The sequence below is a fragment of the Typha latifolia genome, chromosome 13, assembly GCF_019914945.1.
Source record: "Typha latifolia isolate L0001 chromosome 13, TyphaL0001v2, whole genome shotgun sequence".
NCBI classification, from domain to species: Eukaryota; Viridiplantae; Streptophyta; class Magnoliopsida; order Poales; family Typhaceae; genus Typha; species Typha latifolia.
Window position 1 is genome coordinate 1,732,611 of NC_133098.1, and position 22,116 is coordinate 1,754,726.

The 22,116-nt window shown below is 36.8% G+C and overlaps 4 protein-coding genes across 9 annotated transcripts; 2 read left to right on the top strand and 2 right to left on the bottom strand.

Annotated features, from left to right (window-relative positions):
- Positions 1-161: 161 nt before the first annotated feature.
- Positions 162-3,585, bottom strand: LOC140800365 (photosynthetic NDH subunit of lumenal location 4, chloroplastic). Of its 3 annotated transcripts, none has more exons than XR_012111183.1 (6): positions 3,175-3,585; positions 2,587-2,679; positions 1,888-1,948; positions 1,721-1,789; positions 657-784; positions 162-204 (listed from the first exon to the last, which is right to left on the bottom strand). XR_012111183.1 is itself a non-coding variant. In XM_073155110.1 (5 exons), the coding sequence occupies exons 1-5, from the start codon at positions 3,556-3,558 to the stop codon at positions 717-719; spliced, it is 675 nt and encodes a 224-aa protein (XP_073011211.1). In that variant the 5' UTR covers positions 3,559-3,585; the 3' UTR covers positions 262-716. The 3 variants fall into 3 exon arrangements, 1 of the variants encoding a protein (XP_073011211.1); XR_012111182.1 differs by lacking the exon at positions 162-204 and adding an exon at positions 262-538; XM_073155110.1 differs by lacking the exon at positions 162-204 and having other exon boundaries at positions 262-784.
- Positions 3,586-4,970: 1,385 nt separating this feature from the next.
- LOC140800078 (heavy metal-associated isoprenylated plant protein 35-like) lies at positions 4,971-6,249 on the top strand. Its single transcript, XM_073154725.1, has 3 exons — positions 4,971-5,404; positions 5,796-5,871; positions 5,958-6,249. The coding sequence occupies exons 1-3, from the start codon at positions 5,123-5,125 to the stop codon at positions 6,077-6,079; spliced, it is 480 nt and encodes a 159-aa protein (XP_073010826.1). The 5' UTR covers positions 4,971-5,122; the 3' UTR covers positions 6,080-6,249.
- A 1,543-nt stretch (positions 6,250-7,792) lies between these two features.
- Positions 7,793-12,773, top strand: LOC140799516 (uncharacterized). Of its 4 annotated transcripts, none has more exons than XM_073153854.1 (11): positions 7,793-7,919; positions 8,028-8,323; positions 8,923-9,061; positions 9,470-9,595; positions 9,716-9,915; positions 10,306-10,365; positions 10,744-10,882; positions 11,040-11,158; positions 11,781-12,005; positions 12,086-12,286; positions 12,364-12,773. In XM_073153854.1, exons 1-10 carry the CDS (start codon positions 7,823-7,825, stop codon positions 12,278-12,280), a joined length of 1,596 nt encoding a protein of 531 aa, XP_073009955.1. In that variant the 5' UTR covers positions 7,793-7,822; the 3' UTR covers positions 12,281-12,286; positions 12,364-12,773. The 4 variants fall into 4 exon arrangements, with proteins under 4 accessions (XP_073009955.1, XP_073009953.1, XP_073009956.1 ...); XM_073153852.1 differs by having other exon boundaries at positions 12,376-12,773; XM_073153855.1 differs by having other exon boundaries at positions 9,470-9,591; positions 9,712-9,915.
- A 7,448-nt stretch (positions 12,774-20,221) lies between these two features.
- LOC140800400 (FCS-Like Zinc finger 5-like) lies at positions 20,222-21,432 on the bottom strand. Its single transcript, XM_073155165.1, has 2 exons — positions 20,877-21,432; positions 20,222-20,552 (listed from the first exon to the last, which is right to left on the bottom strand). The coding sequence occupies exons 1-2, from the start codon at positions 21,200-21,202 to the stop codon at positions 20,396-20,398; spliced, it is 483 nt and encodes a 160-aa protein (XP_073011266.1). The 5' UTR covers positions 21,203-21,432; the 3' UTR covers positions 20,222-20,395.
- Positions 21,433-22,116: the final 684 nt, after the last annotated feature.

Sequence of the window (22,116 nt, forward strand, 5' to 3'; positions counted from 1 at the left end):
AAAGAAATGGAGTGCATCTAACTTCCACCAAAAGATCTAGTCAAAAAAAAAAACCTTCCACCAAAAGTTAGGAACTTTCTCTGATAATTCTATAATGGCCATATGAAGAATTTCACTATATTAAATGACAAACTTATATACACAATAAGAAGAGCCAAGTATAAAAGTAAATTTCTTGTATAGCTCCGTAAGATGAATGGTTTCCTAGAACAACAGATTTGAAACGAGTGAGAAGCATTGAATACCAGAAACCTAAAATGGTTGCAGTAGTAAGCATGAAGCTTCATTCTCAGTACCCATGAATACAACATAAATGAAAGAGCTCAGTTGTTTCTATTTACATATTCCCTAAATATCTTTGAAATGTTGGTTCATCCTACACTCTTTGATACCAAGAACGATTTTGCGACATGCTTTGTGAGCTGACTTTGCACAAACATCATTTAGTACTTGGGCAGCATAAACATGTTTTCCGCTTGAATAATGGCTCAAGTTCTTCTTTCAGATTCTATTACTAGCAACGTTTCACACTAAGTTCCTTGAGTCAACCGAAAAAAGGAAAAACAGGTCATGTGTAAACATCTGTCTGTTAACATACCAAGAGAATTTTGATAAAGGTAAAAAAAAAAAAAAAGTCAAATATCCGAGAATCCAACCTCAATTTACCACTGTCATCTCTGCAGCAACAACATTTGGGAGTCCTGAAGTGCTACTGCTCACTTGTATATTCCAACAAAAAGAATGTCATAGAGGAGTGTTGCATTGCGAGGAATGTTGCAGTCACCTGTAAAAAACCAATCTTTTGAATTTAACTTTTGAGATTAAGTTGGCAAACCAGACAATATGCTGGAAGAAACTAATAGGGTTTAATACAAATTTAACTGTGAGACATCTAACTACCTATGCACCAGACTTGCCATCAGAACTAAAGAAAAATTCCAAATGTGCTAGTCAGTTTGCATATAAAATATATAGCAGAACCAGCAATGCAAACCTGTCCATCATGTTTACCGTGGTGTCTAGTGTTCAACTATATCGTTGACTTGATAGAATCATACAAGCAAAAACGTCTTTTTTAATGGTCTATCGAGTGAGCACTGATAGAAGGAAAAAGCAAATATCATATTGCATGCAACTACATAGCTTCAATATGCAAAAATTGAGCATCTATGGCGCATGCACTGCTGCCTTGTCCACAGAGCCGGCTATGCAACCTATTCTATTTTAATTAGTTAATACTACTAGACTTATACCATTTCACCAGAGCATTTCAAGTTACATTTAATCTGGCAAATAAAACACATGTTGGTCGGCTATTTTGCATGTGGATCTCTTTTGTTGCCCAAACAACTTCTAGCTCAGAGCAGTTAGAAGAGGCAGTGTAATTCTTGGTGGAACATGTAGAGATAAATGCTCCCATCAAGTAAATTTTACATGAAAGGTATGTTATGCAACATTAAATAGATATCTCTTAAAATAATTAGTGCGAGCTTCTTAAAAGACGATCATATAGAAATTAAAACTGGAGTTGGAATTGAGAAGCTCAAAGCCTCAACCGTCATATAAATGTAGGAAAATGAAGCTAAATTGTCATATAGGTTTAAGGAGCCTACAAATTATGTATGATGCTCAGAAAATAATTTGCTGCTCGCCCCCCACCCAAAAAACAAAAAAACAAAAACAAAAAGAAGTAGCATGTTTGTGTATAGTTTCACATTACCAGAAAAACATCCTGCTGGTTCAGGCCCATATGCCAACAATGGAGGAATCATAAGGTTACGCTTTCCCCCTGCAACAATTTTGAAGCAAAATCTCAGCTGCTAGTAGAATAGAATGAGCATCGAAAGAAATGTTACAATCAAACTAGATCCTAGGTTCAGACTGTACCAACAAGCATTGGAGGTACACCACCACCGCCAAAAATCCCTTGGTCAAGCCCAGGAAGGACCTTTCCATGAAAATGAAAGGTGAACATGTTATGAGAAAATGAGAAGTGACTGTCAATGTTAACAGCATGAGAAACTGATAAGCTTTACTCACTAAATAGATCGGGCAACTCTTAGACATATGTCATAGTTACATACTTAGATAGGCAAGGACATGGGTCAAAAAACAGGGAGCTTGTCTAATATGATGCTAATTTCGGAAAATGGAACTACCATAGACGTTCTATGTTTAATGTTAGGCAGCTTTCATGAACAGTATGATGATGTTATTACGTTTAACCAAAGAAACCACATTTTCATGATGCCGTAAACTATGAATCCTACTTCTCGATGTTCTTGGTCAAACAAAATCTAGATGAATATATACCTCAAATGAATAGTCAAGAAGTTACATATAATTTATCAATTATGATTGCCCGAGAACACATTAAGGGCTAAGACTAGCAGAGTGGCAAGCTGCATTTTCCATGCATGGGAAATATGATCCCTACATGACTACACAGTAAACTCGAACACCCTATTTATGCAAATTGACAATATTGCGAGTTATCCTTGGATTGATACATTTTCAATTGGAGAAGCAAGTTATGGTTTCAGAATAATATAACAAGATATCATAAAATTTACTGAAAAAAGATACCTTCCCCACACCTATGCGCATTGTGAGTGGTCTTCCACGCTTATAGCTACTATCAAATACGGTCCCGTCAGCAAATCTTGCAGTATAGTGGATCTGTGAAATGTAGAGTATATTTGATAAAGAGTGAATGCCAATTTATACCATGCTGAAAAGATTATCCTCATTGTAATTGTACGTCAGGTTCATCCACAACACCAAGATCAGATGGAGAATAAAATTCCTACAATAGAAGGCTTTACTACAAAGAGAAGGCTATCAATTTACGTTAGTTTTTAAAAAACTCGCACAAACAACTGTACAGAAAAATTTTATTAACATATGTTCTCTTTTTTAACTTTCATCATAACCTAACATCAAAATGAATACGTCGCCTGGTAATAACTGAACAAAAATATATAAGGAGTGCTTAAATAACTGAGAGATTCTGTAATGCAATAATAATACTTATTTCAACCCTAATTTCAATAGAGTTCCAACAACATTACCAAACAAGAAGCCCTTTTAAGATCAAGATTAACTAACATATCTACAACGCCACAAAAAAAAAACAATTTTTTGGAGTAAAGAGGATTAGTAATCCATACGCACATTGATAAGTTCACCCCTTGGGGGCCGGACCCCGGTCCCCACGGCGACGTCGCAGTAGCCAAGCCCAGACTTCGCAAAGCTCATATCGCACAGCGGCTCGCCTACGGTGGCGTAGTACTCTATCCGGGTCGCCTTCGCATCCGGAGCCACCATTGGAGAAGCCAAAAGAGCAATACCCAATTCAACGAACCTCCTCTTGGTCGAAGAAATCGAGTCCAAGGAGCAGGAGGAAGAGGTGGAGGTGGGCTCTTCCCTCGAGAAAGGCGGAGAGGAAAGAGGAAAGGCGAGGGCTTTATTGCAAAACGTTGAGGATTTGTGGGATTTAGGAAGAGAAGGGAGAAGGCGGGGATTGGGAGATGAAAGAGAGAGAGTGGAGATGGCCATTTCGTTACCGTTATCTTCAACTCTCTGAGCTTTGTGGTTAGAGATGGAATACTAATCCTCTTTATACGCTACTGGAATGGTCGTTTTGCATATCACTACCAATAGTGTACTATTATTACTTATTACACCCTACCTTTTGTCTTTATTATCATTCGACTAAATGATCTTACTACTATTGAATAAATTTTTTAAAAGACTAAGGTTAAAAACAATAGTGATTATTAAATTTAACTCACAATGTTTTTGAGGGATTAAAAATTAAATATATGGGATTTTTTTGATAAATTTCCGTAATACTAGAAAGCTTGGCATGTTTGGGCTAATTTAAGCGGATTGGAATTGCAATAGGCTTTCAACTTCCTACCATGGGCCTTCTCAATTATTATTATTTCTCTCTCTCTCTCTTTTTATATCGTTAGAGCCCATGGGCCTTTTTTAAATGGATTGGACAGTATATTATTAGTCTAGTTTGCAAAAATATCCTTCAAATTCCCCAAAATTTTGCTACATATATATAATGTCCATCATATGTCACATTCCAGTCTTTCCTTCTTCATCAAAAGGGTTGTTGAATTTATTTATTTTTCAATTATTATATGCTCTCAAAAGATCTTTGTTTGCTATTAAATAGATTAAAATTTAGTTTTTGGTTAATTTCCATGGGTATCTAATTATCACCTCTTTAAATATGAATGAGTCGCAGTATGGTAATCTTATGGATACACCAAATCTGGTGGTCCGAGGTAGATGATTCTCGATTAATCTAAAGTGGCAGCTTTGGGCCGCTATCGATTTAGATGAGTCATAAAAGCGAATTTGTCCTTCTTGGACAACTACTGCTTAACATAAACATGCTTTGTTTAGACTAAACAACAACCGTTGAGATTATTCAAATTAGATCAGATGTTGACTTGATTAGAAATCGGAGCACTAGGTTATTAGTTCAATCGGTAGTTCACCCGATCAAATTACTAGTTTCTCAACCGGCAGTAAAAGTATACCCATTAACTTATCTACTTTAATTCTCTCTATATATGTTTAACTTATGTATGAAGAAGGGCTAATTTTTATGTTTAACTTATAATTAGCTTACGAACTTTCTATCAATAATAATAAAGAAAAAACTCTCATTGTATAAGGGAAAGGAGCTTCTCGTGTTTTTTTTAACTCAGTTTTTAACCTCCAATCTAAATGTAATATTTTTTTTAACAGTGAGGTGGTTAAATCAATCAATAAACTTATTTTTCAATAAAATAATAATAAAACCAAAATTTACTGTTTTGTTTTTTATATATAAGATTGCGTTAATAATAATAATTTTGGGGTTAAATTTGTTGTGGTGCTGTAGTCAGAGACAATTATAGATGCTCCCAGTTTGTCATATATATATCTCAGATTGCTCAGTAGCAAGTTCAACAACAACATCATAACTGGCCTCCTTTTTAACGAGCCACTCTTCCCTCCTCCTCCATTAATGACTACTCTCTTTGCATGCTAACCTTCTAGCTAGCTCTGAGCTCTTACTCTCTTCCTCTCACTCTCATATACGCACATACAACTATCCATGAAGACCACCGGCATTCTCTGCCGGTCGGAGTCGTCGACGGCGGTGTGCATCCCCGAGGACCCCCGTTCGATGATCATGCCGAGGAGGCCGGAGAGAACCACTGTACTGGACGACTCAGACGTCCTCATCAACTTGAAGTACTCGCGCCTCGTCGAATCCAGAAGGTTCTCCACCGGCGATCACCACCGCCGCCGCTCCGTCACACTTCCGATGGTCACAAAGGAGAAGAGAGACCAACCTAAGCCTTCTAAGTCTCCAGCCACTGATCTACTCTTCCAGGTATAATTAATTAACAACTAAGTGAGCCTAGACAGTAACTAGCTAGTTCGTTGTGCGTTTCTTTGGATAAAAATAAAATTGCTTATAGCTGCATGAGATGAAAGCTTTTTCATGAGAAGCAAGGCAGTAGAACATGGTAAAGGATCAAAAGGGACAAGTAGAGCACAGAGGCATGCAGAGTACTAGCAAGCAAGAGATAAAAAAGAAAAGAAAAAAAAAAAGGCAGTACTACCACTCTTTTATTAAGTGGAGGAGTTGGAGTGGACCACTACAAAGCTCTTTTGTCCTTCCTTTGTGGCTCTATTAATTCGCATGCTCATTGTCTTCCCCCTTAATACCAACTTTTATATTTCATTTTTTTCTTCATCTACCTCTTTTTGTTACTTGATAGGTGGTGGTCATGAAGGTTTCAATCCATTGTCAAGGCTGTGCAGGAAAAATAAGGAAGCACATCTCTAAGATGGAAGGTATATATACTCTGAAAGTTTAAGTTAACAGAGAATGGCGTGCGATTTTATTCGTTTATACTCTAATTGATTTATTTTTTGGATAGGGGTGACATCCTTTAGTATAGATCTGGAGTCGAAGAGGGTTACTGTGATGGGTCATGTGTCACCTGTGGGAGTCCTGGAGAGCATCTCAAAGGTGAAGAAAGCCGAGTTCTGGCCATGTTGAGTTGCATGATTAGCATCTTTGTTTAGGTGGGCTCCTCCAAAAGTTCTTGAGGTTTTGATGCATGGGCAATGAGATGTGTGATGATGTTAATTTAGTACGCATGCATTTGTTTGTTTGTCACTGTTGGTAAATTTATTTGTAGAATGTTTACCACTTCTGATTCCTTTCCATCAAGTCATTATATATATATATATATATATATATATATGTATGTCTATGAATCAATGGGTCATTTGCGAACAAAGATTTGAATGCTGTTCCCCTATGGACCACTGTCCAATGAATTGTTAAAGAAGGACCACTTAAAAATAACTAGCTCATGATATATAGCTAGATCCAACTCAAGAGGATAGTACACAACAATCCTCCATTAATGCTGAACAATTTGACAGTGCCCTTAAACAAATTTTACCATGAGCTAGATTAGGAGGAAGTTTTGGGCACCAATAGTTAAATATGAACGACTTAAGTTTTTAGAGTAATTAGTAAGATATAAAAATTACTGTCTTGCTAATAACTTTAAGTTTTTGAAGTAATCGGCGAGTTAACATAAATAACCGCAAGTTGATGAAGCCTGACAGCATCTTGAATTTAGGGGACTCAAAAAGGGTTTGGTGGATGAACTGAAGCCTGACATTGATTCCCTGTTGAAGGCCAAAGCCCTCCACTAGAAGAGAAGTGACAACATGCCTACCAAGCACCACTCACTCTCTCCTCTTCTTTTCTTTTTACCTGGAGAGAAACCTATCACTTGCCTGTGCTTGTGGGTCTCTTTCTCACCATGAACAGGGTAGCAATAGACACAGAAATATGCAACTTATTTGAGCTCTGGAGGTCCACTTTTGTTTGCCAATTGCTGATCACATTAGCCGTATGGATATTGACAAACAAAAGCACCAAACACTATACTATAAAAATTCAACCAATCTGGATGGTTTTGAATTCACAATCAAATACTTCTTCCAAAATCAGATAGTAAAGTTTGGATCATATGGCATACATACATATATATATATATATATATATATATATATACACACCAGCACCACCATCACCTAGCACTATTTGGCTTTTTCCTGCCATTGCCTTCTTCATGTAGGTGTTTATATGGATACAAAACAAGAAGGAAGTTTGCTAGAAGGGGGATGTTATTGGAAACAATGAGATATCTCTCTGTAGTTTTCCTTTATTGGTCATCAAAGCAAGGAGGAACATCTTAAACTTTCCTTCCTTTTTTTTTTCTTTTATATACTAAGACCTCTTGAATTATTACTCATTCTTATTATATAAACTTTTCTATAACACTTTAAAAAATATCAAACAACTCTTTATCCTTAACTTTTTATATTTTTAATTTAAAGTAATAGTAAAATACTCTCTAGAACAAAACCTTCAAGTGGATAACTAACGGAATATTTTACACAATAAAGGGGTTAATATGCAAATGAAAAATAAAGGGGGCCGAGTGAAAATAGATAATAGTTCAGGGTCTAGATGTAATTATTCTAAAGCAACCATTGATTTGTGGGTCGGGCTATAATGTGGGCCTAATTGGGCCTAAGTTACCTAAAGGAGGTTGGTTGGGCTTGGACTCGGGCCTGACCTTATCTGGTCTTCGTGGAGCGTAGACCGTACGATTTTCCAGCCCCGAATCTTACAGCATCTCCTCTTTCCGTCAAAAACCCAATCCATTTCCGAAATCGAACTGATGGCTCTCTCCCTCGTCCGCCTCCTCCTCCTCCCATGGCGAAGGCGAAGCCCCAGTCTCCTCGCCTCTTTCCTAAATCCTATCCCACTTCTCCTCTGCTCTCCCAAAACCCTAAGTATCCCACGGAGAACGGTAGTTTCTCGCCTCCCCTCCTCAGGTTTTACCCCTTCTCTACTCCCCCGCCTCTCTCGCCCTTCTCCAGTCTCCAAAAATTGATCTTTCTCTTCTCTCTTGTTGCAGACAAGACCCTGGTGCTCACCAGAGATGAGAGATCAGCACAGCCGTCGGAGTTGGAGAAGGGGGAAGGAGTTTCGGGGTCGGCGACGATCGCAGCCATCGTTACTTCGTTGGGCGGCGGGGCGGGAGCGATTGGCATAGTGCGTATTTCGGGATCGACGGCGGTGAACGTTGCAAGGCGGGTGTTTAGGCCTCGGAGGGGGTCCAAGGAGGCGTCTTGTAGTGATTCTTGGAGGCCGAGAAGCCATTTTGTGGAGTATGGTTTTGCGTTTGATCGGAACGGCAATGTCATTGACGAGGTAGTTGGTTTTGCTCTTTTCTTCTTACCTGGATGGCTTGTTAAGATTCAATATAGATTTATTAGTTCTTTTCGCTTTTCAAGATATTGACGAATTGTTTGTTATAGCTGGGGGTTCAATCAAGAGAGGATTAGTAACGCTGTTTAGAATTATTTAGACACGGTGCTTAGTTGACCCCATGTCGATGTGGTATTTTTGAAAGTAGTAGGTCGGGGATTAGAGGCTTGTATAAGTTTGAAGCAAGCCAAACTTTTTCCTTCTGTTTTAATTACAGTGATATTTTTATTTGGGTAGGCTATGAAGATTAATCCAAATAAACTTTGGGCGTCTTAGAGATAATTTTAATATTTTTGTCTTAAACTTTTTATATTTAAAATCTCTATGAGAAGGGGAAGTTTCTTGTTCTTCATTTTTTTATTATCTTGGATGAATGTCTACTAGTTTGATAGGGCTGGTTCAGTCTAGTTATAAGCTATCATGCCAGTTTGATGTTCTTTATTCCCGTACATGGTTAGAGTGAACTTGTTCTCCTATTTCCAATATCTTCATATTCTGTTGAACTCTATTCATCTTCATCTCACTTCTATAAATTCTCTTAGGTTTTAGCAATCCCTATGCTAGCACCAAGATCTTATACCAGAGAAGATGTGGTAGAGCTCCAATGCCATGGGAGTGATGTTTGCTTGCATCGTGTGCTAAGGGCTTGCTTAGAAGCTGGAGCGAGGCTTGCAGAACCTGGTTAGTTTTCTGTTAGACTTGTTAAGCGAGTTCATCATGGAGACATTCTTGTGCATCCATGTCTTATGATTTAAGAGTATTTTACTGATCTACATAATACTCATAGCATCTAGCCATGTTTACTATTCTTTGTTGTAAAGGAAACATTTTGAATTATGCTTGTTCAGGCATAGAGGCATTAACTTTTATTAGAGCTTATCTCTTTCTGCTTAACATCTCTTATAAATTAGTTTCCCAATCTCATGGCTTCTGTTTTGAGCACAATATTTTTCATGTCTTACTCTGTAGATTGCTTCTGAATTGTGAACAAACAAGTTTTGTGTTGTGCCATGTCTTTTCTTTTTGGTAATGTTTAAGCAATCCTCTGATGTTTGGTACGGATGATTTGATAACTGATCTCTTTGATAGGTGAATTCACTCTCCGTGCTTTCTTAAATGGAAGACTTGACTTGTCTCAAGCTGAAAATGTTGGAAGACTTATTTCAGCTAAATCTGTGGCTGCAGCAGATTCTGCATTGGCAGGTCTACAGGCATGTTATACTTATTGATGCTATTAGCATATTAATGATTCTGATGATATGATACATAGGATTGTGGCTTGATTTGTACAAAAGTGCTATTACTAATAAATGACATATTTTGTCGTGTAGGGAGGCTTTTCTGCATTAGTAAAATCTTTGAGGATGCAATGCATCAATTTGCTTGCAGAAATTGAGGCTCGTTTAGATTTTGATGATGAATTGCCACCTTTGGACTCAATGAAGTTGATAAGTACTATAAAACATATGCAGCATGATGTGCAACAAGCATTGGATACTGCTAACTATGATAAACTTTTACAGTCTGGTCTGCAGGTATTGTTCATAGATCACTGATAAAGTTCTTGTTTCATTGTCTGTTAAGACAAAAATATATGTAGTTTGAATGTTTGCTATTTTTTCTCTTTCTTTTCTGAGTTATTTTGTCTTGTTTGAAAATTTGTATCCGAACTTTTGTTTATGTTTTTCTTTCCTTAACGGGGGGTTTTCCCCTGATTTTACAGATAAATTGTTGTTTAATCATGGTTTCAGATTTTTTTCAAACCATAACATGCACATTTTCTCTTTCGAGAAACTCGTCTCTTCTGATTCATTTAGCTTTTGTTTTTCTCCTTCCCCATGTATTGCTTTAGATATTGCTGGTCTTATATATGTGATTCTGCAATTATTTGACTTTCTAACATCATGCTATTTTAAATTTTGCAGATAGCAATCATTGGCCGCCCAAATGTTGGAAAGTCAAGCCTCCTTAATGCTTGGAGCAAAGTAGGTTATTTTTTATTTTCTTCACAACTTGAATATGCACAGCATATATATAAACATAGAGGGTGGCCGAGTAATTGTTACTACTGAGTTACGGTGCTTCATAGTTCATACAACATTGTTAAAACCTCTGGAGAAGTATATCACCGTCGGATAAGTGTCTATGTCATGTTTTACATAAATAACTTAATGATATAGTGGACCCTAAAAGATCCAATTAGGCTGTCCTTGTTGGTCTACTAAATCAGACCAGACTGGTTAGTTTTGGGTGTAGGTCTTCTGTTCTTAAGTTAAAAATGATTATTTATATCTAAATGTTCATAGCAAGTTATTCACCATATCCTTGTTCTTCAATTCTTCTTGGTTAATGCTAGCTTGCAGAGTGACAGAGCAATAGTTACTGAAATTGCTGGAACTACAAGGGATGTGGTAGAAGCAAATGTGTCCGTTGAGGGTATCCCTGTCACTCTTCTTGACACTGCTGGTATCAGAGCAACTGATGATGTTGTAGAAAGAATTGGTGAGATATTCTCATTTGTTAATTAAAGAAATGCATATTATAGGTTTGTGACAATGTAGAGTTGACTACTGTTCCCTTGTGCACATGTGCTGTATTCTTTGAATGCTGAAGAGAATATTTTGACAATTTTATCTTTTTATTTTGTTCGCATATTCAGGTGTACAGAGATCTGAAGCTGCTGCACTAGCTGCTGACATAATTATTATGACAATAAGTGCAGTGGATGGGTGGACAAATGATGACGAAAAACTTATGGAGCATATTCAGATAAATCAGGTACTTATATGCTACTCAACTATTCTTTTCCGAGTGGAGATGAAAAGACTTGGCCTCATTTACATTTGAAATCGATTAAAGAACAATGCAATAACTGTGGGTGTATGACCTGCAAATGCTTGTTGCTCATTTTCTTTGATTGTTGATCAACAAGGCATTGTGATAATTAGACTGTTTAGAGTTCCATTTCCATTTATTCTGAAGTTTTGGGCATTCCCATAATATTGGTTCACAGTTTGTACTTATTGTTGATATATCCTCATGCATTTGTTGAATACCAAGGTGCAGTTATTTTTTAAATAAAAAATGAAATGTATTTTATCGCCACAGATCCTATAATTTTCATCTTCAATTTTTTTTCTTGCTTCTTTCTGCTGAAATGAATTTTAAGTTAGTCGGATTGATTTGAGTGGCTATGGAACCAAAGCATGTTTTCTTTTTTCTTTTTCTTTTCCACCAATGAATAATAAGTATCTCTTCCTCTTGATTTGGTGCCTTTGGGCTATATCTTGGACTTTTGACTTTTCTTTATGAAGATTTGCTATTTCTGTCATCGTCCACATCATTCCTTCCAAAATAAATATGCTGATTATTTTGATTTCTTTTTCCCTCCCAAAAACAGAAATCAGCAGGCTCCACTGCACCTATTATACTTGTTATCAATAAAGTAGACTGTGCGCCATTTGTTTCAATGGAACGGTTTGAGAAGATTAATGACCTCTTCAGGAAGCATGTGAAGACATGCGCTGTCACGGGCAAAGGCATCCCTGAGCTAGAGAGAGCAGTACTAGATGTTAGGGGCCTTGACCCTATTCCGTCAGGTGGGCGTAGGTGGACAGTAAATCAGGTAAGTAATGGAAATGTATCACTTTTCCATTGCATTTACATTTTCTTTTGCATCTGTCACATTACGGTGTGTTCCTTCAGAGGCAATTTGAACAACTCCTGCGGACACAAGAAGCTTTTTTGAGACTAAATCTATCAATAAATGAGGAGTTGCCGATGGACTTTTGGACTATAGATTTAAGGGAAGCAGCTTTGGCCCTTGGGGAGATAAGTGGGGAGGACATTTCCGAAGAAGTGCTAACAAATATTTTTGGGAAGTTCTGTATTGGGAAGTGAATCATAGTAAGTTCTGCTAATAGTCACTTATCCACTTATTAAGCAATTGTTTGTCTTTTCGTATGTATGAATTATTCATTTAGAATTTTATGCAGGTGGAGTCTTGTAGAGCACTCGATTCCAGTAGGTCTCACAGAAGATTTGCGGATACTCTACAAAGTTGAACGACTTGGTGAATGTGGTAATAGAGAACTTGATGACAAGAGAGACATGATAATTATCATCCGAACAAGAGGTTCTTCAAGCATATCCAGTGGACGTAGGTGCTGGATATAGAAGTACGTCAAGGTTCTAAAAGATGACCCAACAATCAAACATGCACCTTCCCTAAATTATTATAAAAGCCAAGATTGTGCAGTCTGAAATCAAGTGTTCGGCTGTACAAGCCATGTAAGAAATGCTTCTATTTCAATAAGACTGGTGTAAATCAAGTGTTTGAATGTTCAAGCCATGTAAGGAATGCTTCTAGTTCAATAAGATAGCTTTAAATCAAGTGTTTGGATTTTGGATGTGGAAGCAATGTAAGAAGCCAAGTAAGAGTTGCTTATGTTCTGGTTGGTTTAAATATAAGTTTGGATGTTGAAGCCTATCTTTGCTACACCATGAAGGGTCGTGAAATTATGAAATATTTCCAAACTTACAATGCTAATTTGCAAAAGTAATCTGGAAGCTTCATTTTATTGATTTTATTTGTAAGGTCTAGATCATATAATACCTGTTACGTTCTCAGCTAATTTTGTCAGAAGTTTTCTAAGTGTGATGTGGTTTTGAAGAGAGCTGTAAGATTGAATGGAGACCAAGAAGTGATGAGTTCATTTATGATCTAATGAGAGGAACAAGTTAGGGAGTTGTTGATCAACTTTGACTGTTAAGGTGGATCTTCTTGAGATATGTTGCAAACTTTTGAATTTTATAGGAAATTCTTTGGAGGCATATGGTAGATATTAACTTTCTTTGCCAAATGGAAAGGAATGTAATTTAGGATACTAGAAAAGTTTGGAGGTATAGCTTTTGCATGAGTGCATGTACATGCAACATAATAGCTGACAAAGAAATGGACAAAGACGTCATCAGAATCTAGAGAAAGATTTCACTATCTCAGACTTGGTCTATTCAAAAATTTGTCCTCAAACGAACCTCAATACTTAGAGATTTCACCTATTGTTTAACCAAAACTTAATCGGCAACCATTGGACAATTCTCATGACTATTAGTTTGAAGAAAGTTTTGGTCGGCAATGACTTGAATCTTCTACTGCTGGCAAATAAACTCTGATCAATTGCACCTTAAGATAAAAAAAAAGAACAGAGCATAGGACAAAATTTTCATGATGAATGTCTTTTGTTTTTAATCAATTAAGAATGTGCTCTTATTTTCAAGTCCACATAAGTGGGCGTTCCTTTGGATTCCTGTGTCTAAATTCATAGAGAGGACTACAAATGGATATGAACAAAAGCAAAAGAGCCAAAAAAGTACTATCATGTGAATCTCCTCTCTATATATAGAGACCAACCAAAAAGTCCCTCATTTGAACTATCTCTCATTTCTCCTCCTCTCATATGGATGCTTATCTATTCTCATGCATTAATGCATCAAAGATGAATGCAGCATTCCCACTGTATCAAAATTATGACACCAAGTGTAACTTCTCATGCAGAGCTAGTCACTGGAACATGAGGAAGAACACCAACTACTACAAAGTCTTAGCTCTTGATTCAGAAAAGGTTGGTGTGGATGCAATCAAGAGAGCCTACAGGAGCATGGCACTTCTCTACCACCCTGATGTGTGTCCACCTTCAAAAAGAGAAGAGTTCACAAAGATGTTCATTGAACTCCAAAGGGCTTACGAGACTCTCTCGGATCCGGTTTTACGTGAGAAACACGATCATTTGATCCAATTGGGAGTTCAAGAAGAACATGGAGGAGTGAGGAGAGAAGCATTTCCTAAAGAAGTGTGGATCAACCAGCTTAATGAATTAAAAGCTAGGTCAAATAGAAAGAAGAAAATGAGGTGCTTGTGAAGATAAAGATAGCTTTTAATTTTTTTCCTTTTTTTGTTTGTTTCTTGTAAATCAAATTCTTGTATTGTGATCAGGTTATGTACTATTTTTTCACAATTTGTGGAAGTTAATAAGCTCTAATTCCTTTGGTTTGCAAACAAATCGACATTCTTGAGGACTAGTTACCTTTATCCTTTTCAGATCTTTTTTCTAACTCATTTGTGCTGCTATTGTGCCATTCATATACTTCACAATGTTGTAAATGTTATCTTTGTTTTCGCGCATGTTGGCATAAAAAAACAATGAGGCTGCCTTCAGTTGGGCCTTCTAATGGCTTTAGCCCATCAAAGAGGTGATCATACTAAGATCTCTTTACCAGAAACCTCTATATATGTTTTATTTCAGCAAAATTCACATTGCTATAGATGTAAGTCATGTAATCTATCTCTTGGTTCCAATTTAAGAGACAGATTGTGCATTGGATAATGGAAGAATATATGATTCAAAATAAACAAAATGGAATTAAGAGTAGCTTAACCAATCTGTTGCTTGCAAAGTTCTGAAAACAAGTACTGAATGGAGTCTGCTACATTGGTTACTTCCATGCCAATGCAACTCCACTGATCTGTTAGCCTAATTCAGCAAAAATCTAGATTAATATCCTCATGGTAATCTATGATACAAAGTCTTCTATGTTCTAAAACTACTACATTAAAAAGCTAAAATTCTCGCACTTCGATATATTCGACAGAATTGACTTCAGTACACCAAAATAATGGTTTGGTCTGATACCATGCATTAATCTCCAATAATTATATATCCATTTGCATTAGAACAGATAGATATCAAGCTGGCACTCATGCAATCTTGGATTGTGGAGCAACTCTTCCAAAATATTTTACTTACAGAAAGAAATATTTCTAGGGATGAGTTAAACTAATATTTGTTGCATGTGAAACTTCTGTTATCTGTTCATTTCATACAAAAAAAACAACAGTTGATACACGTGTGCATCAAGGGATGTACAGAGCTACCATAACAAGAGAATCTAATAGTCTACTAAGAACTTCAATATTGGCATATGAACTTGACAAATATATTTCAAGTTGATGTTTTATTTGGAAAGAATAGTGAAACATAGAACTTGTACAATTACAAGCAAGAGAAGAAGAGTTTAGTACTCCCTCTGCAATCTTTGATTCCACTATACATGTGCAGTTCATTATCAAAATCTAAATTAAATCATTTATTAAAAATTTAAACACCAAGTGGGTGTCCTTTCTCTGGATTTAAGCCACAGACAGCTCATTAGATCTCTTCTAAGGCTCAACTAATTATCTTTGCTCAAGTAGTACAGTTTATAGGGCAAATGCCATTTTACCCCCACTTAGTTTGGACAGATTTTATGTTACACCCTTGTAATTTAAGCTTAAGCATTTAGTTCCTGGTGGTTCAAATTAAGTTGCTAAATGACCAAACTATTCCTACTATTATCAAATCAGATTATATTTATGTAGGGATGATTAAGTCTTTTTATATCTCGTTAACGGTTGACTAATTGTTGCTATTTGGTCTAATACCACAGAAGAATTAGATACTTAAGTTTAAAGCGTATAAAGATGAGTAGAATCGAGCCAAACTAGATAAGACTAATCAGTAATTTACTCTAGCTTATAACAATACAAAGAAAAGGGCTTGTTTTGTCAATAATATTAAGAAGAAGAAGAAGAAGAAGAAGAAGAATATATTGGAATTGAGGTCAGTAGTCAGCTTGTGATCAGGGTTATGTTTGCATCCACATGAAGCTTTTATTACCTCAAATGATAATATTATCACCTCTTTCTTCTAACAATTAGTTTCAGTTGCTCACCAAACTTTTCAAAGTAACTGTCTGTAATTAAGACATGAACATAAACCACCAAGTGAAACCAAAGTTGATGATCTCAGATCAGACAGTGAACCAAATACTAGCTACTATAATTTGGCAGTCATCAAAGACTTTGACATAGAAAAGTAAGAGTTGGCTACCTACTAACTCATGGTAATGAATTCTTTAGCTCCATTATGATTGCATTAAACTCTAATAAACAATTCTGGAGGCTGTATGAAACTAATTGTTGTCAAGCATGCGAACCCCACTTACCAAATTAAATTGCTTCAAGTCAAGAACACACTTATGATCTTATCACTTCAGTCAAATGCTCATTAGATGATCTTATAACACATCCAAATTGTTATGAACAAAAAGAACAACAACCAAAACAATATATACATCAACTTGGTGCATCTGAAATATATATGATGATTACTTACATGACCCTTAAAAAATTATCCAACCAATACTAAAAAGACCCACTTGGAGAGGCAGCTTTGAAGTGAGAACCTTTCAGGTGGAGCTCTGATAACAAAATCTTAGCTTGGAATTAGTGAAAGAATACAATATTTAACAGGTAAGGAGATGGGTCTTAGTCCCCCCCCTCTAAATCCCAAACTTAAGTAACTTTAAATCCCTCTTGGTTATTTATTTAAGACCTAGGAAATACAAAGATACCAAGATTAGATTAGAGCTTAAATTAAGCTCATGGCTTCCTCCATCCACAACAAGATGTGATGTGCCATGGGAGACACACAGCTAGCATTGCCATGCTTAAAAGTCATGGAATACCAAACCCTAACCATTTATTTATCTGGCCAAAAAAACTAATTAATTGGGTACATAATATATTTATAAGAGCACCATCATCTCATTGAGAAATAAATATTAAGCACAGAAGATTCTTCTTGTTACGTTCCTTCCAAAGAAGCCATCGAATAATGAAAATATTGCGTACATACCCAAATAGAGAATATATTTTGTATGCGAGTGGGTGGATAAATCAAAGAAAAAAAAGAGAGATGCCCATGGATGCACCTCAACTATTCCTCTTCTCTCTCTCTCTCTCTCTCTCTCTCTCTCTCTCTCTCTCTCTCTCTCTCTCTCTCTCTTGAAATTAAAACCCTCACTATTCTATTAATTTAGACTCAAGTCTTCCTTCCTATTTTATATTATACCCTTGGCTCGGATCTCTGATGCTATTTGTCTAAAGGGTTATTAGAAGAGCACTTTACCATATCAAGAATCTAAACGTTGGAAAACACGTAGCCAAGATCTAATTGGTCATCCGAGGGAGGGAATAGATTCGACAAGAGAGCCAATTCAGGGGGGTTTTGTCCGCCATGATTGGAACTTTTAGACAAAAATCTTTACCGTGATCTAACCTAGTATTTAATGATGCATACCTTCTAAACAAAACCATCAGCTTAATAAAGAGATCCAATCAATGTATTGTATTACTTATCTGGAAGAATTTTAAGCAGCGCATTGTGAACGAAAAGTAACTGAGGGTTTTTTTTTTTTATATGTAAATGATGAATTACACCAAGTGCGCCGTAACTCTGAGCTACTTCGTTTCAATGAGAAGATTGATTCGATGCACGTTATCTGAGTGCATTGCTAATATATCAATTGTGTGTATCTAATGACCACTTTTGCGCACTAAAGAAATATAAATATGTCATGATTTTTGAAAAGCATGATTAGAGCCATCAAATGTCTATAATTGATGCACTAGTGGGTTCGTTGTCGAACTGTACAGTAATTAATTGTATAATTTAAATTTGTATAGTAATTGGTTGTGCCTCTATATATCAAGAGACGAAGATGGTGCTCCTCATACCACTGCATTTTATCGAGAACCCTAAGACTAATTATCTATAGGAAGATGAGAAGCATTGTAAAAGGAGGAGAGAGAAGCTCGAGGAAACATCAGATCTACCGTGGATGATGGAGAAGAGAAAGGAAAAGTAGAATAGAAAAAAAAAATCTCAATACAAAAGAGACCCTTGAAAGGAGAAAAGAAGAAGAAAAAAAATTCTACCTAGGCGAAAACCCTAGCGGAGCTAGGGCAAAAATACATTTCAGCTCACACTAAACAGATTCATTTTAGTTTTCAGATTTTAGGAATTTCAAAAGTGTACTTAATGATGACACATATAAAAGTTTTCTTCCACCAAGAGATCGATTTTCACATAAAGTCTGCAGTCTCTCTCTCTCTCTCTCTCTCATGCAAGTTATCATTTAAATTGGGAACCAGTCCAGGATACTATTAAGCAAATATCAAGAATTCCAAAGTGAAATCCAGTAAAATGATAGGACTTGTCCACACTAAGAAGAGAGAGAGAGAGAGAGAGAGAGAGAGCTTGTACAACAAAATATTAATGGCACCAACACCAATTAGTCCTACCACACCATTCCGGCATTCCCTATTGGAAACCCATTCTTTCCAGGATCACTGCACAAATTTGGAACAGCAGCTTGTCTATTGCCCTGCACACCCCCACCCCCAATATCTTTTGCTTGTGATCTACGTCAACATAGCAGCAGATTGAGATGAGAGAAAGATGGAGAAGGTGACATCGCCATGGATGCCAAACTGGTGGGGCACCATGGATGGTGGCGATGATGATCATGATGCAAGGACATGCATCTTTTTCCTTGGGGTCCACAAGAGGCCCGAAAAGGTTACACTTGGGAGTCACTTTCCTTGGTCTCATATGGCTGGGAGGAGAGGGAGAGGGTCCCACCCCATGCAAAGATGACATAGTTGATAGTCCCCACCACCACCACCACCACCACCCAAACAGTTAGTCCCTTAAGATTGATCAGTTTGAGTGATAACTAAGGTTTGTTTTTTTTTTTGTTTGTTTAATAGGGGGGAAATAGTGATGAGAACCAAGGGATAGAATCTTATCCATCTATTTGTGAAGATCCTTTGTTGCAATACTAGATTTTAGTTAAGAGTATGATCACATTAGATGCATCAATTTGTTGGTATTCAAAGTTTTTAGATAAATTTGGAGATAATTCCCTTGTAACTCCTTTGAATAATCACTTTTTTCCACAATAATCTATTGAACTTTTTTTATAAATAATAACCCTCTAAACTATTAAAAATATTTCAGTTATTATCTACTAAATAAAAATTTTAAAAATTATTATTATTAAAAAAAAAGTTTAGAGAGTAACTGTAAAAAAAGAAGATAGTTTACCGATAAAAGAGAAATTATCCCATAAATTTATAGAGAACACGGTAAATATTTTTAATTATTCCATAATTTAATGTAAAGTAAGTGGTTACATATTCTTAATTTATATAGAATATTACGATGAGGTTAATTTAACTATGAAACATAGGATATAATAATAATAAAAAAGATAACTCTATTTAGACCCCTGAAAGTTTTTTGCACATAATATTTTAACATATTTTTAACCATATATACCTTCAGAACTTTTTTATTATTTAGAAGTCCCATAGTTTTTTTTTTCTTAATTCAAAGGACTATATGTGGTAAAAAAATTTAAAAAAAATATATGAAAAATAGTGATAATTTATTATGAAAAACTTTAATAAATAGTTCAGGAAGGTGTAACTAATTATCCCTTAAAAAATATGATTTTTTTAATAAATTTCTCAAAGTTTCATTTTTTTTATACATCGCTTGCGGTGAACCAAAGGCACTTGGCTGTGCTTTAAATTAATCATTTGAGAAATTAAGTCAGAAGTCAACCAAATCAAAGAAATTGAAAAGATTGCATTCAATTAATACCCAAAAAAAGGAGAAAAATTTCATGGCAACCATCATCTCTTGATTTGTGGGCTGAGTTCCTCCAATCATCAATTGGAGTCAATACTACATGATGCATGATAGCTTCTCCCTGAAACAACTGGATGGTTGTACTTCTCTCTGCCACTAGAAGGCTGGACTCACAGGAAAAGGATGGGAGATCCAATTGACTCAAAAAGAGAAGACCCACTTGATCTAAAGCCATCATGGACATTTATGATAACCAAAACTTTAGGTTGGGAGATGAGATGAATTGGAATCAGTGCACACAATATTGTTCTTCCAATAGCTGCATTGATGCTGGAAAATGGAAACAATTACATCCAAACTTAAAGACCTATTAATTTGCATAAGCCTTCTGACATCTACACACACACACACATATATATATATATATAATTTTCAGGTGTTCTACTGGAATTCTATGGGAAAATATTTTGGGATAGATCTAAGCAGCTGCCACAGTTTCACCATTGCTGGATTGCTCTGAGCTCCCATTTGCAGGTGGGGAATCCTTCATGGAAGTAAGAGAGCACTTCTCTTTGCGTTCGTCTAGATTCATCTGCTGCTGTCTGCACTCCAAGCTACAGAAGGCTATCTCACCCCTGTTGAAAAGAAAAGAAAAGAAATTATTGAACAAAGATTAGATCTTGCGGAAGGGAGAACTTTTTTTGGTGAACTATGAGGTTTATGTAGTATTTGAATCTATGAAAGAAGTCATGAAAAGGAGTTTTAATGATCTGATACACTCACACAAAGTTTCATCCCGCAAAGATCTTAAATAAACAAAAACCAAAAGTTTCTGGGAGAAAAAAAAAAACCCCACTTGAGAAATTCGACAGAAATCAAAAATCGAAAGGTGGGATATTTATTGTTGTTTTTTGAGCCGCCAAAGATGGGATTTTTAAGGCCGAGATAGATAGAGATACCTATACATGAAGGTATCACGGCCAGGGCCAAGGCGGCGCTTGCAGAGGCCACAAGCCCTCAGGAAGGGAGCCGTCTCCACCGCTGCAAAGTCGCCGGAGTTCCTCCGGCGATCCCTCATGGAGGCGGCCCCGGCCGCCACGTGACGAGCGTCCAGCCACCCTTGCCCGACCCCGCCGTACCTCCTCTGCGCCACCGCTTGCTGCTGCCTTTCCTTATGTTGGGGCCTCTCCTGATCGGACGGCTGAGGCGCCTCCACGTCGGCAGCGAACTCCGTCATGCTCGTCGTCCGCCGCATCGGGTGTCTTGGCCTCTTTCCGAGCAACATCTTCGCCTAGATTCTTTCCCTCCCCTCTCTCTATCTCTATCTCTGTTTCCTTCTTTGGATTAGAGAAGAGGAGGTGTGGAAGGAGGAAGAGAGCAAGAGAAGAGCAAATAAGAAAGAGAGAAGAGTGGAAGCGGTGAGTAGCGAGGGGTCTTAAAATAGGAGGAGAAGAGGAGGGCCCAAGGAGGAATCTAGACCGTTCATTAGAATCTCTACATCAATGCTTCCGGCACGTCAGCTATTACTTTTGTTGCCCTCTCCTTATAATTTTTTCTGCTCACATATAAAAAATAGAAGAAAATTTTTTTATCTTATAACTTTTATAAAAGTTAACCATCAATGCAAACTAATCTCTATAATTGAGCACTAACTTGACCCCAATATGAGCTAAGAGTGGTCATAATCTTCAAGAAAGCTTATTACAAAGTCAAAAACCCTTAGCTTATGATGACAATGGCCGTTGCATCAAAAACAAATGGAAGGGTTAGCTCATACATCACTCCATTCATACAGTTTGCAATCTTTTTTTCACCAAAGCAGCCGCTTTCTGATGCTATTTTGTCTTTGTCTCCCACCCTCTCCTACTTTCTATGGTAAAAAAAAAAAGGGAAGAGGAGGCTTTGTTCTGATTTAGAGCAACAGTGTCTTTTTGTTAGCGGGGGAGGAACTCCAGTGAACTTTCCTTCTCTCTGGATGCTTCTACGATCATCCACAAATTAATTTTTTTATTTTTATAATAATACGTGTTTTCGTCTTATATTTGCTAAACCGACTATAAAGCGGAACAATCTTGCAAATCATTTCTCAAAAAGTAGTTACATCATACGTCGATCAGACTAGGCGAGTGTTTGATTGGTGGACCACCGTGGGCCCCGGGCCCAGTAGAACTAGGGACGTGGGTCCCGTTGCTGAGTTGG

Excerpts from the sequence above, each read along its gene's own strand:
- LOC140799516 (XM_073153854.1), top strand. The coding sequence starts at position 7,823 with ATGGCGAAGGCGAAGCCCCAGTCTCCTCGCCTCTTTCCTAAATCCTAT. Across the intron at positions 9,596-9,715 it reads ATTGGCAGGTCTACAGGCAT|GCTTTTCTGCATTAGTAAAA; the intron begins GTTATACTTATT and ends TCGTGTAGGGAG. Across the intron at positions 11,159-11,780 it reads AGCATATTCAGATAAATCAG|AAATCAGCAGGCTCCACTGC; the intron begins GTACTTATATGC and ends TCCCAAAAACAG.
- LOC140800365 (XM_073155110.1), bottom strand. The coding sequence starts at position 3,558 with ATGGCCATCTCCACTCTCTCTCTTTCATCTCCCAATCCCCGCCTTCTC. Across the intron at positions 1,949-2,586 it reads TGCGCATAGGTGTGGGGAAG|GTCCTTCCTGGGCTTGACCA; the intron begins GTATCTTTTTTC and ends TTTCATGGAAAG. Across the intron at positions 1,790-1,887 it reads TGTACCTCCAATGCTTGTTG|GGGGAAAGCGTAACCTTATG; the intron begins GTACAGTCTGAA and ends AAATTGTTGCAG.
- LOC140800400 (XM_073155165.1), bottom strand. The coding sequence starts at position 21,202 with ATGTTGCTCGGAAAGAGGCCAAGACACCCGATGCGGCGGACGACGAGC. Across the intron at positions 20,553-20,876 it reads CGTGATACCTTCATGTATAG|GGGTGAGATAGCCTTCTGTA; the intron begins GTATCTCTATCT and ends TCTTTTCAACAG.
- LOC140800078 (XM_073154725.1), top strand. The coding sequence starts at position 5,123 with ATGAAGACCACCGGCATTCTCTGCCGGTCGGAGTCGTCGACGGCGGTG. Across the intron at positions 5,405-5,795 it reads CCACTGATCTACTCTTCCAG|GTGGTGGTCATGAAGGTTTC; the intron begins GTATAATTAATT and ends GTTACTTGATAG. Across the intron at positions 5,872-5,957 it reads GCACATCTCTAAGATGGAAG|GGGTGACATCCTTTAGTATA; the intron begins GTATATATACTC and ends TTTTTTGGATAG.